Source organism: Syngnathoides biaculeatus, chromosome 12, assembly GCF_019802595.1.
Source record: "Syngnathoides biaculeatus isolate LvHL_M chromosome 12, ASM1980259v1, whole genome shotgun sequence".
Lineage (NCBI taxonomy): Eukaryota > Metazoa > Chordata > Actinopteri > Syngnathiformes > Syngnathidae > Syngnathoides > Syngnathoides biaculeatus.
Window position 1 is genome coordinate 1519826 of NC_084651.1, and position 18376 is coordinate 1538201.

The 18376-nt window shown below is 48.9% G+C and overlaps 1 protein-coding gene across 10 annotated transcripts in view; it reads right to left on the reverse strand.

Moving 5' to 3' along the window:
- Positions 1–2196: 2196 nt before the first annotated feature.
- The window catches only part of cdh11 (cadherin 11, type 2, OB-cadherin (osteoblast)), a 110063-nt gene continuing 93883 nt past the window's right edge, over positions 2197–18376 (reverse strand). For all 10 annotated transcript variants that reach the window (XM_061836559.1, XM_061836558.1, XM_061836557.1 and 7 more), the window contains 8 exons: positions 10566–10679; positions 10114–10253; positions 9898–10034; positions 7482–7603; positions 6859–6976; positions 5969–6220; positions 5582–5733; positions 2197–4446 (listed from right to left, as the gene is read on the reverse strand). In XM_061836559.1, coding sequence (XP_061692543.1) covers positions 4078–4446; positions 5582–5733; positions 5969–6220; positions 6859–6976; positions 7482–7603; positions 9898–10034; positions 10114–10253; positions 10566–10679 — 1404 coding nt within the window. In that variant the 3' untranslated portion in view covers positions 2197–4077. The remainder of the gene's footprint in view (positions 4447–5581; positions 5734–5968; positions 6221–6858; positions 6977–7481; positions 7604–9897; positions 10035–10113; positions 10254–10565; positions 10680–18376) is intronic.

Sequence of the window (18376 nt, forward strand, 5' to 3'; positions counted from 1 at the left end):
AGGAGGATGGTAAGGATGGAGCTACCAGGGAAGAGAGGGAGGGAGAGGAAGACCAAAGAAAAGGTTGATGGACGTTGTGAGGGAGGACACGAGGACAGTTGGGGTGTTAGAGAGGACGATGCACCGGATAGGCTGACATGGAAAAAGATGACACGCTGTGGCGACCCCCGAACGGTACAAGCCGAAAGGCGACTGTTCTTCCCACGAGGCTCGTCAGAGTGCAAAGGTCATCGGGGTAGGAAGGACAGGGGCGCTCGGCTCTTGGTGGCATCCCGCTCAAACACATTTGTCGTGACCTGGACCGCTTTCGTTCCAAAAAAAAAAGTCTCCGCGCGGAACAGACCATGAGGCACCGAGCGGGTTCTCGCAGTACTTTCAGCTCGCGTTTCGACGCCATTCCCGAGGATTCCGCACGCGTCAGCGCCGGTCTCTCGCTGCCGCTGGAAGGGAGATGATGATTATGCAAATTGAGCACTCTCTCTTTTTGAAAGATTAAACGGGCTTCTGATTGCTTTTACATAACCTTCAGCTGCGCGCGAACACGTGCGCTACGTTTTGTGTCATCGGTCCGCCGTCAAAATGGCCTCTCGCTAAACTCTCCTCGGTCATGCGGACGTCGGACACGCACGACCGCGTCGCTTTTGTTTCTTCGCTTGCGTGTGCGGGCGGCGGCACTTTTTAATGATGACTATTTTTGGGTTTGACTGTGTGTCCTGATAATGGACAGATGAACGACTGGATCGATGGATAGATGGAGAGAGATAAATGGATATGGATGAATTGAGAGATTGATATTGATGGACGATGGACAGATAGGCGGATACGGATGAGATGGTTGAGGGATTTATTGATGAACAATTGACAAATGGATAATGAAAGGATAAATGATAAATAGGTGATTGGTAAATAATCAATGGATGAGGCGCGTGCATGAAGTCGCTGATAGACACGTCCCGCCGGCGGACGGATGATTTTGCTTTCATGACTCGAAGTCGTGCGGACTCTGTGAGCCGACGTCCGAGTCGCGACCTTTGAACGGCGTCGTCGTATTAGCGCCGCCATTTGCTGCGTGTCGCGTTCAAGGACGATAAACAAACACGAGCGACCGCCCACTCGCCGAGGCGCCCGGGACCGACCGGAGTCGCTTAATTAACTCCGTCGTACCGTCCAAGGACGTCTGTCGCGTGCATATTTCATTGTTTACTCAAAAGCCACTTTATGATTTCAAAAGTAAGAACCGCGCCCAACCTTGTGACCGACACACTCCAAGTAATTAATTACAAAGGGAAGAAAATAGAGAGGGCGATGATCCCATTTTTCACGCTAAGGCATCAGGTGATCTCGTACTGCATTTTGATTGGTCCAGCCGAGAAGATGTCGCAAAACATCCATCTTCTCCTCCTCCTCCTTCTTTTTCTTTCGGGCTGGTCCACAACTTGTCATCTTTTCCCACGCGGGCCCAGCTTATCTCCTGCTTCTTCCTTTCTAACACGAACTGCCCTCCTGTCTTCCTTCACAACATCCGTCAACCTTTTCTGTGGTCGCTCTTTTGCCCGGCAGCTCCATCCTCAGACTGACTCTCTCGCTCTCTCTCTCTCTCTCTCTCTCTCGATCGAACCTTGTCTCCAAAGCATCCAACTTTGGCTGAGCTCATTTCAAATCCGATCCAACCTGCTCACCTCGAGCAAGGACCTCAACGTCTTCATTTCTGCTTCCTGTCGTTTCTTCAGTTCCACGGTCTCGAATCCATCCATCATGGCAGGCCTCACCGCTGTTTTATAAACGTTGCCCTTCTTCATCCTTGCAGAGACTCTTCTGTCACCTCCCGCCAACTGTTCCAAGCACCTTGGACCCGTTTCTTCACTTCCAAAACATCGTATCAAATTCGTCTTTTTGTGAATGGCGCGGTTCTAGGAAGTCATCTGTTCTCATGCGTACGCTAATTCAGCCACCACAGTAAAGTTCTTTATATTTAATTGATCATTTTTGCCATATTTAACGGGATGACTGCTTGAAGGCCCTTTAGCTCAGTGGTTCGGGCCTTGGGTCAGCAACCCAAGGGTCGGGAGTTTGTATCCGTGGCGCCTCCTAATGAAAGAAGCTAACCTTTACTGGCAAAAATACACGTAACGTGGTAAATTTCATATTAGCATCGTTTTCCTCATATTCACTACCCAACGTACTTTTGTATTTAAAAGGCAAACAATTGTCTGTCATTTTTATGAAAAGATCATTTATTTCAAAGGGTTTTTTTTCGCTTCGTAGATTGAAGCACATAGTAAAGCAACAGTACAATGTTCAGAAAATATAAGTGTGATGCTGAATCATTTAGTTTTTTTTTTTTTAAATCTTAACATTTTTTTTTTGTCGTAACTGGAATATTCTGCATGTATACTAAAAAATAAGAACTTTTAAAATTGTACAAATCGGTACCATAAAACTCGACAGAAGAATAAAAACCAGGCGTTTTCTCTCGAGCGACGTACAGGTCGCTTCGCCGTATTCCTCTCGAGGGGGAGGAACCACGATGAAACGCCCAAAAATGACAAAAAAAAAACAAAACAAAAATAAACAAGCCAATAATAGCAATAAAATAAACCAAACCAAACATGAGGTCGTCATTTGACCGCGTAACGCTTTGGCGGCAAAGCGCTGAATACGCGTCGGCAAAGAAACAACAATAATAATTATTATAATAATGGGAAAAGTGATAAGAAAAGAAACTGATAATAATTATAATGGAATAATAAAAATGATGTTGAACCACAAAAAAAACAAATAGAAAAACAACAACAAAACAATAAAAAATCCTACGACCTGGCTTCTCGGGAGTGGGCGAAGGTTTTTCGGAAACATTTGCAACACGTGTTGATGCAACAGATGTTGCCTGGCCTTTTTTTTTGGGGTAGGGTGGGGAAATAAACAAAAAAAAAACAAACAAACAAAAACAACAATAACAAAAAAACAATCAAACCCCGTCATATCCTGTTTTGTTTTGAGCGAGCGGAGCGCGCCGCTCGTTTTGCAACATTCTCTCAAACATGGAGGCGAGCAAGCTTGCGTCTTGGATTCCAAAAAAAAAAAAAAAAAAAAAAAAAATATCAAAACAAAAAAACCCGTCAATGGAAAGCTAGAATGCACTGCGAGTGTCCGTTAAGGCGATAGTTAAGATCTCACAGGTTTGGACTCGTTTAGGATTGGTCGTCATCATCATTGGCGGAAGTACGGTTGCAAAAAATGTTCAAGCCCGGAAACTTTCTGTGGGAATTTGTGGGAGTAAATGCAACAACGACCCGGAATTGAACAAATTGCAGTTCGGCTCTTTTACGCGGATATATGCTTCGTTTGAAATATTGAATGATTCTCAATTTTGGATGAATTCCCACAGAAAGTTTCCACGAGCTTCTTTTCCACTCGATAATTGACAGGAAAGCTCCCAGAAATGTTTGCAGCCCTCGGCGGAAGTGATAAGACAGGACACGGGATCCGGGGATCCAAAAACTACTGGTCCTCCGCAGTTTTCCATGTCTAATTCGGTCCGACTTGATTTTGTTGTCGTCGTGGTCCTTTGTTTTTCCGCCACAGGGCCTCAGTCTTGGTTTTCGTAGCTAGCGAACGAAGCCTCTCACGTCGTCGGTCTCGTATCGTGCGTGTTGGCCCTCCGGAGTTGTTGTTGATTTATTTTAAGGCCACCGTACTGCCAAGACAGTATCAACAACCCAGAGTCCGAAGCGGGAATCGCACAAGCAACAACTGGGACGGCAAGCCAGAGGATCCGGTCCAGGGACTAAAACCTCGAAAACGCTTGTGAATCCAGTCCACGTTAAGTGTACACAACTTCTAATTTCAGCTAAACATTTTTTTGTTTGTTTTGTTTTGTTTTTGCGCTAAGTAAATTCCAAACACACACGGGTGACGTGATACATTTTTCCCGCCCGACTCCGGTCCGGTCCGTAAGAAGTAAAGTTGGGAGCTCTGGGTATTCGTGAAATGGGAAAAAGCTGGGTAGGCGTCGGAGCAAAAAAATCCTCATGGAATCATCGGAATTTGTTTTTATATCTGGAAGGGGGTCCGCCGTTAACAGTCGTCGTCGTCGTCGTCGTCCCCTTCGTGAACGGAGCAGTCTTTGGTGCCGTACAAATCGGCCAGCTTCTTGAAGCGCGGACCCCAGCTGCGCAGATAGTCATAATCCAGGTCCGACTCCGTGGTGACCGACTCCAGAGAGCTGAGCGAGCCGGCCAGGGAGCCGCGGCCCTCGTAGCCGTAGATCTGGATGGAGTCGTAGGGCGGCGCGGTGGGGTCGCTGTCGGCCTCGGCCACCCGCGTCTTGATGAAGTCGTCCACATCCACGCTGTTGGCTGCCGGGTGGACGCCGGGACGCAGCGGGAACTGGAGCTCCGGTTTCATGTCCTTCCTCGGGTGGAAACCGTTGGCGCCGTCGGGATTCTGAAAAACGGACACGTCAGGGGGTTTAAACTCAGGCTGAAGGTTGTAGGGTTTGAAACAAAGGTCAGGTTTCTAAATTCGGTCTTGGAACTAACAAGAGTTTCAAACAAGGGGGTGAGGTTGGTTTCAAGAGTTTTCAGTTATAAGGGTTCCAAATCAGATAGATTGAAGAGGTCAGCCCTGGGTATCAAACGAGGATGAAGGTTGAAAATTAGGGTTTAAGCAAATTGTTAGCCTTAAAAATAAAGGTTCCCAAGCAGGGGTTAGAGTTTCAAACGAGTGCTACGGTGTGAATTAGCGTTTGAAACAAGGCTTACGGTTTTAAATACAGTACATCCATCCATCCATCCATTATCTACTGCTTTTCCGGGTCGGGTCGCGGGGGAAGTTAGTTCAGCAGAGATACCCAGACTTCCCTTTCCCCGGCCACTTCTTCCAGCTCTTCCGGAGGGATCCCGAGGCGTTCCGAAGCTAGCCGAGAGACATAGTCTCTCCAGCGTGTCCTGGATAGTCCCCAGGGTCTCTTTGCGGTGGGACGTGGCCGGAACACCTCACCAGGGGGCCACCCGGGAGGCATCAAGATCAGATGCCCCAACCGCCTCATCTGGATCCCCTCAATGCGCCTCGACACTGAGCCCCTCCCGGATGACCGAGCTTCTCGCCCGTTTTCTAAGGGAGAGCCCGGACACCCTGCGGCGGAAACTCATTTTGGATCTTGTTCTTTCGGCGACGACCCACAGCTCGTGCCCATGGGTGAGGGTATGAACGTCGATTGACTGGTAAATTGAGAGCTTTGCCTCAAAACCATAAACGGTAAAACCATTGTAAGACAGGGCTAGCGTTTCAAATGAACGTTACAAGCCTGGTCTAGGGTCCCAAACAGTGTAGTCTTGGGAATAGAGTTTCAAGAATTGGTTAAGATTTCAAATTGGGGTTTCAAGTACGGTAAGTAAAGGAGGTTCTAGTTGAGTCAAGGGTTCACAGTTAAGATTTCATAGTCTGATTTGAAATTCCTTCGATGCTGGCGGCTCAAAGGAGACTGAGTGAGGTGCGCTGATGGCTGCTGTGTTTTCTTTTGAATGACGACGACAATGGCATTGTGGTGCGATCGGGTTTCTGGCGGCGGCGGCGTCACCTGCAGCGTGGCGATGTCGAAGGCTTCCGTGTCCTCCTCTCCGCCGCCCTCGTCGTCGTAGGTGATGATGTTCTCTCGGATGTCCTCCTCCTCGAAGACGATCAGGGGCTCCTTCTTTTGACGCCGCAGCGCCACAAACAAGACCACGATGACTGCGGGGCGCAACAAGCGAAGCGTTAGCCCAACGTCCACTCGCAAGCAAACCTCGGACGGACACTTTCATTAGCATACAAGTAGTTTTTGTTTTGCAGTATGCGCGCGTCCAGCTGTGGGTGGTTAATTGTTCAGCTGTTGACAAGTAAACAACAGCAATAACAACACAGTTCCACCCTCCTCCCTAAACGGCAACAAGTCAACGTTCCACGTAACGAGTCTCAAGCCGCTTACCCAGCAGGATGACGATGCAGGCGAGGATGGCGATGAGCGCGCCGGTGCTGAGGCCGGCGGGCAGCACGTAGGGCTCCACGTTGCACGACAAGATGGTGTCCTTGCTGTCGCAGGAGCACACGCGCACCGTCAGCGTGCCGGTGCCGCTCATGGGCGGAACGCCGTTGTCGTTGATCTCCACCGGCAGGAAGTAGACGTCCTGCGTCAGCCGGCTGAAGCCCTTCCGCAGGACGTAGACGCTGGCCGTGCTGTCTGCGACGCGGGAACGCCGAACACGGTCAGCACGCAGAGTCTCAAACCAGACTTACGGGTTTTCAAATTAGTTCCAATTCCAAGCCAGGGTTATGGCGTTTGGACGTGCGGTTTGGGTTTCAAATCAAATGTTGGATTTCCAGGTTTAGTTTTTCAGTCACGGTTGCGTCTCAAGTTTTGGCTTTTCAATGGCAATCTTAAACGGGGTTTAGAGTTTAAATTGACGTTTCAAATGAGCTTTCCGGGACCAAAATTCTGGAAGAAAATCACTCGACTCTTAACTGGACAGGATTCGTGAAGACGGCGCTCGATGACTCCAAAACAAGGCAAAGATTTGTTTGCTCAGATGTGAGCGTCATCCGTTGCTAAGCCGCCAACGCGTCCGCGTCGCAGCTTCGCTTCCACTTCATGATCTGCACGCCGGATTCCTTCCCCGCGTCCGCGACCTCGACATGCCGGCTGCTACTTGAAGCTTCTCTCATGTCTTAATTCAATCACGCCCCCCCCAAGACGCGAGGACAGATGGATCGAGACCACAACGCAATTAATACGCCTCGCGGGACGTGTAGCCGTGGGCGAGTGTGGCCGCAAATTCAAAGAACCGTAGCAAAGTTAGCGTTGATGCTAACGCGGCTCACCTGCGTTGTCTTTGAGGGAGAAGTTCTGGTTGTGCGCCACCTCTGGGGCCAGGCTGAAGGTGAAACGCTGCCGGTGGGCCATCTCGTCTTTGTCCACCGCACTGATCGTTTCGATAACCTGTCGAGAGGACACGCGTGCAGGTTTTTGGTGGGGGTTTCAAGTCAGGTATCGGGTCTATCGTGTGGAATTTAAATTGGGGGCTGCTGTTTCAAGTGAGCATTTCAAGTCAGGGTTTGGCTTTCCAAGGAAGATTTCAAGTCAGGTATGAAGTCTCAATGTAGGGTTTCAAATGTGGATGTTTTGTTTTTTTCTAATTAGGGTCTCAGGTCTCGGGTTCGCATGGATGAGCTTTTCAAAACAGGGTTTCTCATTGCGTTCTTTCAAGTATGAAAACCAAAAGAAGCTTTCAAGTCAGTTTTAGAGTCTCAAGTCTGTCTGGATTTGGGTTTGAAACCTGCATCTCAATCAAAGGTTCAGTTCTTGAGTTTGGGTTTAGTAAAATTGAGTTTCAAGCCAATTAGGTCTCAAATTCAGGTCCCCGGTGTGGATGATGGTTTCAAATAGGATTAAGGTTTGGTATTCGGGCTAAAGTCAATTTTTAGGTTGAAAACATCCTTCGTACCTTTCCCGGTGCAACGTTCTCACACATGAGGACTTCGTTGTTGGTGGCAAACTCGGGAGCGTTGTCGTTCCGGTCTTTGACTCTGATGTTGACGCGCACTTTGGTGTCCTGGTGGTGGCCTCCTACGGACGCCAGCACAAACACGCGGAAAATGTCAGCCTGAGAGATAATTTGTGCAAAAACGTGTTTGGCGCAAAAAAGACCACAGCCTGTCAATCAAGCCGTGAGGGAGCCAAGAGTGGCGGCTTCGTGTCTCGCGCAAACCTGCTTCGATGTTGTGTCAACCACCAAAAGGGAGGTGATAGCTCCACGCGCTTCCTTGTTCCATGAGCCTCCTCCTCTTATACTGTCCATCCCTCCCTTCCATCATCCATTCATTTGCTTAGCCGCTTATCCTCACAAGGGTCGCAGGAAGTGCTGGAGCCTATCCCGGCTCTCATCCATCCGCCTTCCCCGTTCCCTTCAGCCTTCTTTTGTTCCCTTCCATTCACACTTATTGCTTTCTTTCTTTCTTTCTTTCTTTCTTTCTTTCTTTCTTTCTTTCTTTCTTTCTTTCCTTCCTTCCTCCTTCCTTCCTTCCTTCCTTCCTTCCTTCCAAACCATCCATCCGCCTTCCCCTTTTCCTTCGGCCTTCCTTTGTTGCCTTCCATCCACACATATTTCTTTCCTTCCTTCCTTCCTTCCTTCCTTCCTTCCTTCCTTCCTTCCAAACCATCCATCCGCCTTCCTGTTTCCTTCAGCCTTCTTTTGTTCCCTTCCATTCCACTTATTGCTTTCTTTTTTTCTTTTTCTTTCTTTCTTTCCTTCCTTCTTCCTTCCTTCCTTCCTTCCTTCCTCCTTCCTTCCTTCCTTCCTTCCTTTCATCCAAACCATCCATCCGCCTTCCCCTTTTCCTTCGGCCTTCCTTCCTTCCTTCTTCCTTCCTTCCTTCTTCCTTCCTTCCTCCTTCCTTCCTTCCTTCCTTCCTTCCTTCCTTCCTTCCTTCCTTCCTTCCTCCTTCCTTCCTCCTTCCTTCCAAACCATCCATCCGCCTTCCCCTTTTCCTTCGGCCTTCCTTCCTTCCTTCCTTCCTTCCTTCCATCTCTGTTGCCCTTCTTCCCGCCCTCCTTAAAAAATGTTCACTTCGAAGGCGTTTGTCACCTTTTTTAGCACCTCGTCGCGCGTATGCCTTAAATGGGAATCATCTCCCAGCACTCACCCCGTTGGCAGTCAAATAAGCGCATTTGTTTCTTTAGGAAGGGAAACTGCATCCGAGTTCCTCTCGCGACCGGACCCTCTTATTTGATTTTTTTTTTCCCAGCAGCCCGTCATTAGCAGGCCTCTACTTAGCTTCCCAGGGCCCCCGTTAGTGGTTAGCGTAGCCCGGGCGAGCGGGCCGCGAGCCCGTTTCCATCTGGCCGTCTGGCGTCGACGGCGCCGCGGGGAAACCGCACGGCGCTCGAATGCCAGGGCGGGGCCCCCTTTGTGGGTTTTTTTTTTTGGGTGGGTGGGGTGAAACACGAGAGGGCCCGCGGCTCAAATTGCATTTCTTTTTGTCTTTCTTTTCTCTCTGCCATTTTTATTTTTAAGATATCGCTACCTAATACAGTGCATGGATGTTTTGACATGATTTTCCCTCAGTGGGTGGTTTAAACTCGAGAGCGTTTTGGCCTAGCAGAAAAAGTTGAATAGGGTCAGCAGTTAACTTAACTTCTATTTTGGAGTCTGTGTCAACAAGATCTATCGTTACCACATCTTTCGAGCATTGACTGGGTCAATATGACAGCTTGTTACTCCGTCTAAGTCCGCTGAACATGTCAGCGGGACACTTTTGTTACCGACAACTAACTGACTAGCGAGACTACCCACGCCAAAACGTCATTTTGCAATTGACTAACTACTCATCATATTAAATTGCCAAGGCTTTGTTACGACAATTTACAGACTAATAAACGTGAATTTGTTCCTGATGACGACCTGATGTACGAATTAGAGACGGCGACACTGAAGAAACAACAAGAAGCAGAACTGGACGTGGCAGAAACGAAGATGTTGAGGTTCTCGCCCGGAATGAGCAGTTCGGATAAGATTAGAAATGAGCTCAAGGAAAGTGCAGACTTTGATGGTTTGGACATGTCCAGAGGTGAGAGAGTGAGGAAATTGGTAAGAGGATGGTAAAGATGGAGCCACCAAGGAGGAGAACGAGAGAGAGGAAGACCAAAAAAAAAGATTGATGGATGTTGTGAGGGAGGACATGAGGACAAATTGAGTGTTCGAGAGGAAGATGCACGAGATAGGCTTCGATGGAAAAACGGGACAAGCCGAAAGGAAAAGAAGAAGAAGTTCCCGATGACTGATCATGACTCGACCGAGCAAAAGCCTTTTCCTCCCTTTTCCACGTACAATGAGCGCCAAAACGAGGGGCGGGGGGACTCGCCTATCTCGGTGGCCGACACAGAAATGTTGTGCCAGGGTTGAGTCTCTCGGTCCAGCGGTCTGGTGGCGGTGATCATGCCGTCCTCAGAGTTGACGCTGAAGAACTGTTCCACGTCCGTGTAGCGCGGAATCATGTACCTGCGCGCAGGCGTTCGCCAACTTTTAGTCCCGTACAGTCCGCACTCCGACACGCGGCGGGATATCTCTGCCGCCGTACCTGACCGGGTTGTTGGCGGCGTCGGTGTCCTGGGCGTGGACGCGTCCCACCTGAGTGCCGGCGGGGGCGTTCTCCTCCACCTCAAAGGTGTACAAGGGCGCCACAAACACGGGCGGCTCGTCGGCATCCTCCACTGAAATCTGGAGAGAAAAAAAAAAAAGAGCAGTGTGGGAGAACACGTACCGCACACTGAGAACCACGAGAGTCATCGGTGATCTAGACCAGTGATTCCCAAAGAACGTGCCGTGGGCATAATGCTAGTTATTAACAACAAAGGATCTGTTTTTGTTCATCTATCTACGGCAGTGGGAAATAAAGACAGAAAACAAAACAAAATGTTCTTCTCTGAGACGGCAGGAAGTGTAGAACTGACTTGTTTGTTGGTGTCCTGCGAGATTCCCCAAATGTAGTTTGAGAATGAGCGATGGAGATTGATCCCCGTCCCGCTTTACCTTGATGGTGGCTTCGTCCTTGTACGGCCCCCAGGCCAGGTAGTGGGGGTCCACGTGCATGTTGAAGGCCTCCAACTTCAGCGTGTACAACTTGGTGGTCTCAAAGTCCACGCGCTGTGCGCGCACACACACACACACACATACATACCAAACAACACATCAGTTTTACGGCGTCATAATCAATTCTCATGAAAAGCAATTGCAAGTCGGATTGGAGCGATGCGTGGTGCCGACTCCTGCTGAAAGGGGGCGCTGTTGCTGCAGGAATGAGGCCGGCGACCGCTGCAGTCCTGCACTGACTGACAAGACAACCGGCGCAAGGAAGACCCAAAAGATGAGCACTATCAGAACTAGCTAGAATGACTCCGTATTATTTCCTCAACACGGTTGATTGGGGTGTGAAGCCACAGATTCAATTCCGGCTTATATCAAACTGAGCTGTAATTTCATTTATTTTGCAGGGGCCGATAAGCACTGACACGCAGTAGACAATAATATTAGAAGCCGACTGCCAGAATTGTCCAGAAGGAGCCAGAAAAACTGACTTTTGGTTGGCTGGACATTTTTTTTGGGGAGGACACACAGGACAGCCCGCCCGAAACTCATTTAAACAGGGTGAAAATTGTCCTCTAACTTTGGGATATTTTGAATGAAACATGTGAGATATTTCGATATGAAGGCACCTGGAACGAGTGATGGCGTCGCCCGGGGCGAGGAGATACCTTTGAACTGATATTTTGAGTTCATTTTGCGCCCCCGCCTTTTATCGGGATAAGCAGCGAGACCTCCGTCCATATCCTGCATAAATTTCATCCCTATTTCGGGAATCTCCTGAAAGCTCGGAGATACGGATCAAGTAAAATTTTGGAGGTGGCGGGCACCGCGGGTCTCGGGGGGGGGGGGGGGGTTCGGGTCGACAACTTTTGAGGAAAAAGTTAAAAAGAGAGAAACAAAACGGAAAGCTGCGAAAATAGTGCTTGACGGAAAAAGTCAAGCTTCACAAGAAACACCTAAATTATCCATCCATCCATTTTCTTTGCTGCTCATCCTCACGAGGGTCGCGGCGAGTGCCGGAGCCTATCCCAGCTGTCAACGCGCAGGAGGCGGGGTACACCCTGAACTGGTCCCCAGCCAATCCCAGGGCGCATGGAGACAAACGACCAGTCGCACTCACAATCAAACCGACGGGGCAATTTTGAGTGTCCAATGAATGTTGCATGTTTTTGGGGATGTGGGAGGAAACCGGAGTGCCCACCCGGAGAAAAGCCACGCAGGGAGGGGGAGAACATGCAAACTCCACGCAGGCGGGTTTCCAGGACTGAACCCGAGTCCTCAGAACTGTGAGGCCAACGCTTTCCAGCTTTTTCACCGTGCCGCCCAACCTAAATTATTTTTGGTGAAATTCAAGTTTTCAAGTTTTTTTTATTGTGGAAAAAGAAAAAAAAAAAACCCGCCTTTATTCTAAAAAAAAAAAAAAAGGGGGGGGGAGGACTTTACTCACGTACAAACCCAAGCTCTACGGCTCGCGGGCCTCAGTTCCTTCCTCCAGTTTCAAGTTATGCGTCGTCAGCCGTTGCACCAAAACCATAACCTGCCCCTTGCGCGGTGCCAAGAGAACCAGTCTCGGCTTTATCTGCATCTCTGTTGTCCCCCGTAATGACGGTAAATAACACCCTCGGCGCCGCATCAATCCGTCTCCTGAGAAAGCGGGATAATAACACGCTTTCTCCTCCCCCGACGCTGTTTTTCCAGCAGCTGTGGGAGCTTTAACGTGGCAGGAGTCCCGCTGGTGGTGGTGGGGGGGAGTCGATCTCCTCATCGGCAGGCCGGAGCGTCGAGCGTCGCTGAACGCGATCCCGGCGGGAGGAGCGGCCCTTCAAGTCCGACTCGAGCTCAGCTGGGCCGAGCGGGCACGTATGAGATCCGCGCACAGGCACACATGCAGCCGATTTAGCAGGTGCTAGCGTGGATTAAAATGCTGTGCAAGCCGAGCGCGTTCGGAATCATTAACTCGTTCCCTCCGCCCTGATCATTCAATCTGCTCGGCGGAAAAGAAACGCAATGCTCTCCACTTGCAAAATCCCATCGCTGCGAAACAGGATTTTCTGCCGGGCGGTCATAGTCTGCCGTTATTTGGAGATTCAAGATGGAAGCGGCTCGCGGGGAAGACGCCAAGCGCGAGGCCGCCGCTCATTACAGCGACTGTGAGTTGTGCGGAATGCGGCCCAGGCTAACACAAAAATGCTAAACGAGAACATTCCCGAGGAGCCGCTGCCGGCCACGACTCACACCCAAATTCTCACGCGCAAATTCATTGGCCAGATACGAGTGCACTTCCTGATGCCGCTCACTAGGCCGCGCCCTTATCACAAATATAACACTACATAGAGTAATAAAACTATGAAATCACATTATCGCTGTCAGGCGGAAATGTCCGCTACCCAATTATGGTCCATTTCATTTTTTTTTTTTTTTTTTTTTGTCGTCATCTCCTTTGGTCGTTTTTACTCATTATGAACCGGTCACTCGCATTTGAAAAATGTACGGGTGTGGTCAGTCACGCCCGCGGATATAAAGTTGCGGGTGTGTGTTCTGTTCGTAATTATGAGTGTACCACTTTAAGAACGGAGGGGGGGGGGGGTGTCAGGTAAACTAGGAAGTCGATGTCGGGCGACGGTTCACTGCGCTGGATCGGTTTTCATGTGCGCTGAGAATGTGCGACAAGTGCGCAATTGCGACGTCTTTCAATATCTGTGTATTTCTACTCGTAAGAAATTTTACGCACGTGATTTTTCATGCTGGACTGTGCAGATTTGCGAGTGCGACGGCGCGCGGGCGCATACGCGCCTGTCGAATCGCAGTGACTGATAAACCAGTACAACATGTCGGAAGTAGCTTGAGAACAAGTACCCAGCGCTAACTTTGGCAAATGGTCCGAGGAGTGCCGTCGAACTCCGCCCCTTCCCTCCCTCCGCGGTGGCCTCAAGACCGAAAATCTCGTTGTCGGTTTTTAAGACACCGACGAGTGAAAATAATGAGGTCAACTCGAGCGAGCCTGTTTTGTTCAAAATTCTTCGCTGTAATGCTTCGGCGAAGACGTCACTGGTCAGGCATTTCTGGCGATTGAACTCATTGAGCTCGTCGTCTGTTTTATCGCATCACGAACTGCTCCCAGAATATTCCAAAATAAGTATAACGATGTAACCGCAGCCCTTTGCTTTTGTCATTCCTTTTTGCGTTGCTTTGGTTTTCCGGTCATCATTCGTTGCGCTCACTAAACACTTGAAAGACGCCAATAATATATTCATATAGTGACTCCGAAAGGCACCATATAGTGAAAAGGGCGTGAACAACGCACATCATGTCAAAAGCCGTCAACCGTCGAGCACCAAAGACCGTCCCAGCTTCCGGCCGATCGTCGGACACGACTACTCGAGCGCCCGTCGCCAAATGCGGCTCGACGCATTTAACGGAGGTTTTTTTTTTTGTTGTTGTTGTTTTTACGAGCGGCCTGATGACAGCAGTTAAGTGATCACAGATTTAATTAGCGGGGGTACAGCGCGGCGCAAAGCATCTGTTCCGTCTGGACGGGCTGCCTGTCGTCCCAGACGCCGATGCGTCAAACGCGGGGCGAACTCGTCGTCGACGAATCAAAAGATAAAAAGGTTAACGACGCGGTGGGGTGCGAACGTTTAGTCGCCGTGGCGTCGTGGTGGAATGCAAAACCGAATCCGGGGCGACGGAGTTACCCCGTTGCATATCTTCAGTTTTCCAAATGGAAACTGATTCCCAGCTTGTTACGGAAAAATACACCAATTTGAAACGCCTTAAGGTGCCACAAGATGCCGCCAAAGCTGCGTCTAAACAGGAAAGTAGTGCAATTGCTGTCAAGGAAGTGCAATGCACCCCCACCACCCTCTAAAAAAAAAAAAGGTGTGTATTCTGCTGGAATTGAAAGAAATTGCCACAAAATGGTGGCACAAGACTATTTTTTTCATCCAAACAAAGCTCTTCAACGCCGCTCCTTCCCGTCAATATTTTTTATATTATCTGGCTACGTGTGTTGCGCCACTATTTGTTCTCAGATACCTGTTGCTTAACGGGTTATACCACCACATGCCGTGTTAGCATTAAGCTAGCAGCAATTTGGGCTAAGCTATGTGTTTTAAATATACAATATGCCCAATGATAGCTGGGATAGGCTCCAAGCACTTCCGCGACACTTGTGAGGATAAGCGACTCAGAAAACGCCTCGACGGATGTAGTTTTCTTTCTTTTACGGTTCCATTTGACAGTAAAATTCAACTACACGTACGTGTACATCTTTTTGTTTCAAGGTTAGGTTATAACGTATGTTAGCTCCCTCTACGTAGAAGAAGGGGAACTACGAGACCGGGGGGACTTCCCAGTATGCCTCCGCTACGTACCCAGAGTTCCCCCCGTTGGTAACGCATGCGCATTCATCACGAGGAGACTTCTCAGCACGGGGGAGCGCTCAGACCGTCACACCAGTCGATGTAGAATTTGGTGGCGTGCACACACAAAAAGTGTTGAACATTTTAGTTGGAAGCTGGCATCTTGCTCATCCCAACAAGTAAACGGGCTCCTGGGCAGAATCCGTCGGATTTTCAACCATGTGGACCAAGCTAAATTGGCAAGTTGTGCAGTTTTAGAAAATGCGCGGACGGATGTAGTCTTGTTTTTTTTTCTTTCTTTTACTTTTCCATTTGACGGTAAAATTCAACCGGGAGGGGCTACGAAGCGCTTGTATCTTGAAGAACGCGTAAGTCAGGTCAGGCCCCTGGAACGCCGCGAACGAACTGTTTTTGGGTGACATTTTCCACGTTATGGTACCGGCGCCTACCCGAACCCGCCATCTTTTGTATGAAAACCTCACAATACCCGACGGAAGTCAAACTCGTCATCGACGTGTCCCACTTCTTTCATTTTCCATCGCTTTGGTCACACTCCCCGGATGGCTCGCTCACTTCCATTCATGACAATATTCACAGTGACGCAGGACTTGTTAATATTCCACAAAGTGCTTTCGTCAGGACACAGTTGAAAGAGAATCGTTGATTAAAAAGCTCACGCCGGTGAGTGTGAACGTGCGAGAGGGAGAATAGAGATTAGTGAAGACTTCTCCTGACGCTGATTTCAAAGCGTTCGGGCGTGTGCGTGCGCTGCCCCTCGTGGCCAACAGGTGATGATTTCCCCCGAGAAGCATCAAGACTCAAAAATCACAATGCGGCGCATCCGAATCAGGGCACCGCGATCAGATGGAGTCCAAGTGGGTCTCGTGACGCCAGCGCGCGCACACTTGTGTGTAAGCGTTCTCGCATGCGCGCACACGCACGTTTCAAATCAGCCTCGGGCTCTGATGCTACAAAATATTACAAAAGTCGCCGTGAAGGATTTTTTTGGGTGCGATTGTTCCCTGTCCTTAACACGCACAATTTCTCCTCATCTTGTTTTCATTCTGCGGGATTTTTGTCCTCCGTCCGTGTACAGCGGAATTTTCCAAACTTTTACCTCCACGTACAGAAAATGGGACTATAAATCAGCGTTTACTTGAGTCATTGTGATATGATCACATGTGGAACCCCAACATGGAGCAAAAATTGCTGCAAGCCATTTTGTTTTTTTTTGGAAATGGAACGGACCATTCCGACCTGTCAATCACTCGAACGATTATAGCCAATGAGATAGCCGCGTTGTCTTGACACGCCCCTGCCGCCGCCAGTGCTGCTTGTCAGTAGCGTGCGCTTGGAAAAGTTCATGTTACGACGAAAACTGCGCTTGGGGTACGTGCAATTCTGATGAAAGATATCCGGCTGGGTTCCAAGGGGCCAAGCCGCTTGATTTATTTCCCAATGTCTAAAAGACAGTTTTGGAAGTGTCTACGATGGATTAAGGCTCACGGAAGAGCGCACGTACAACTAAATGTGAACAGTATCAACAAACACAAGGCTCTATGTTGGCAGGTAAGTGAGGGAGAAGTATCTTCTCTCAGTTTGATTGAATTATTATCAGTGCAGGAGAACAACTTTCACTTAGCGTTAGCGTATCACTGACCTGCTGAATGAAATGTGTCATCTTTTATGCCGAAGATACGAAAATTACGTCACGTCACGCAAGAGAAATGTCTATTTGCCCGTTTGTATCGCATCGGACTTTTAGGGCAGAGCACCGGGTTCCATTACGAGCCGGGTCAAATGAATACACCCACTCACTTCTAAAGACTCCAATTATATTACTGGCGATCTTTCCAAGTAAAAAGTACTCTCCCTGCTTTACATGCGCAGTACCATTCCACTATTTCATCCTGTTGGATTTCAATAGGAAGTTTGTGAGGCGTCAAACTTTTTTTGCATCGATCGCCAACGTTTCGCCGTAACTCTGACATTGCGTCCTGCTCCGTCCAAAATCTTCATTCCGTGTACAAATGCTAGCGTTAAAATAGTTGAGACCTCTCTGTAGAACTCTCTTGGACGAGTCTGACCCATTTGGCCCAAAAACATACCGCAATATTATCTGGAATACACGTTAGAGAATCCACTTCAAACCTGTTCTGTTCAGTCGCCATTTTGGAAGCTTGTGGGAGATGTAGCTAAGGGGGGCGGGGCTTAAGATCACCAGTCAGAAAGGTCCATTATCTTCACGATGACAATGTTTGTTATGTAAATAATTACCTTGTGTCTTCGCATTGCTAGAAAAGCTCAGTATACGTAAAACGAAAGTATTTTTCCAGTCGGCAACGGACCGGAGCCACAACCAATGGAAATCAACAGATCATTAATGATCTTTTGTTTCTTTTTTAACCCAAAAAATGATGGCAAATCTGACAATCGGTCTTTTAGGGATTTGGTTTCCTCTCCAAAAAGAATCAAAATCCCCAATCGCCATTTAATCGGCGGCCCAAAAATGAACCTTCGGGTGGCGAATCGTGACTACGCGGGCATCCGCTCCGTTGTCAAGAATACGGCATCGCATCCACTTTCTTTCCACTCCACAGTCTCCATTTTGTCCAAGCAGGCCCGTAGTCTCCTCCTGAATAAAATGTAGCCACGGAAAGAAACCGGAGACCGGAGAGATGACTGTTAACCGGGCTTTAGTTCTGGACGCCGCCGTGTTGTACTTCATCAGCTTGTTGAAAATGTTTCAAGTTTTTATGTGCTAGCACGCGTTGTTCTGACTGCCATGTTTTTTTTTTTTTTTTTTCTTCTTCTGCAGTTTCTCCACCTTGAAGTGGATTTGAGCTCCGAGCAGGACAAAGGCCTGAAACGTGGGACTCCTCCCCGCGGACCACATCAGAAGGTGCCGTGGCGTCGTGGTCGTCGTCATCCTTCGCGTGTCCTCTCCGGCCACGTCGGGATCAGCACTCGGCTCCGATTCCGGATGACGCTCGAGGTTAACCGCCTCGCTCTAGGCCACTCCAATGTTCGTTATTTCTTTCTTTTTTTTTTGTTTTTATTCATGCTCTCATTTCCTGATAGCGGCGAAAAACTATAAAAGGTGAAGCCGCCAGAGTGGAGGAGCGGCGCTGAGCTGCAGCATTAAGACAAAAGAAGATTTGTATCGATCCAGTCGGGCTCGAGAAAGATTTTCCCACAGAATGAACAAAAGTGAGCCGGCTCGCTTTGTGCGCCGCGTGGACGGGAAGTCCAGTCCTGATTCTGACCTCCAAAGCTTTTACAAAATGTTTCTGTGTGAGTAAGATGGGAAGTGCAAGCGAGGACAAACAAATCCCAATTCAGTGGAGATCACATTCTGCTTCCTCCACCATCGAACCACTGACATCCATCCATCCA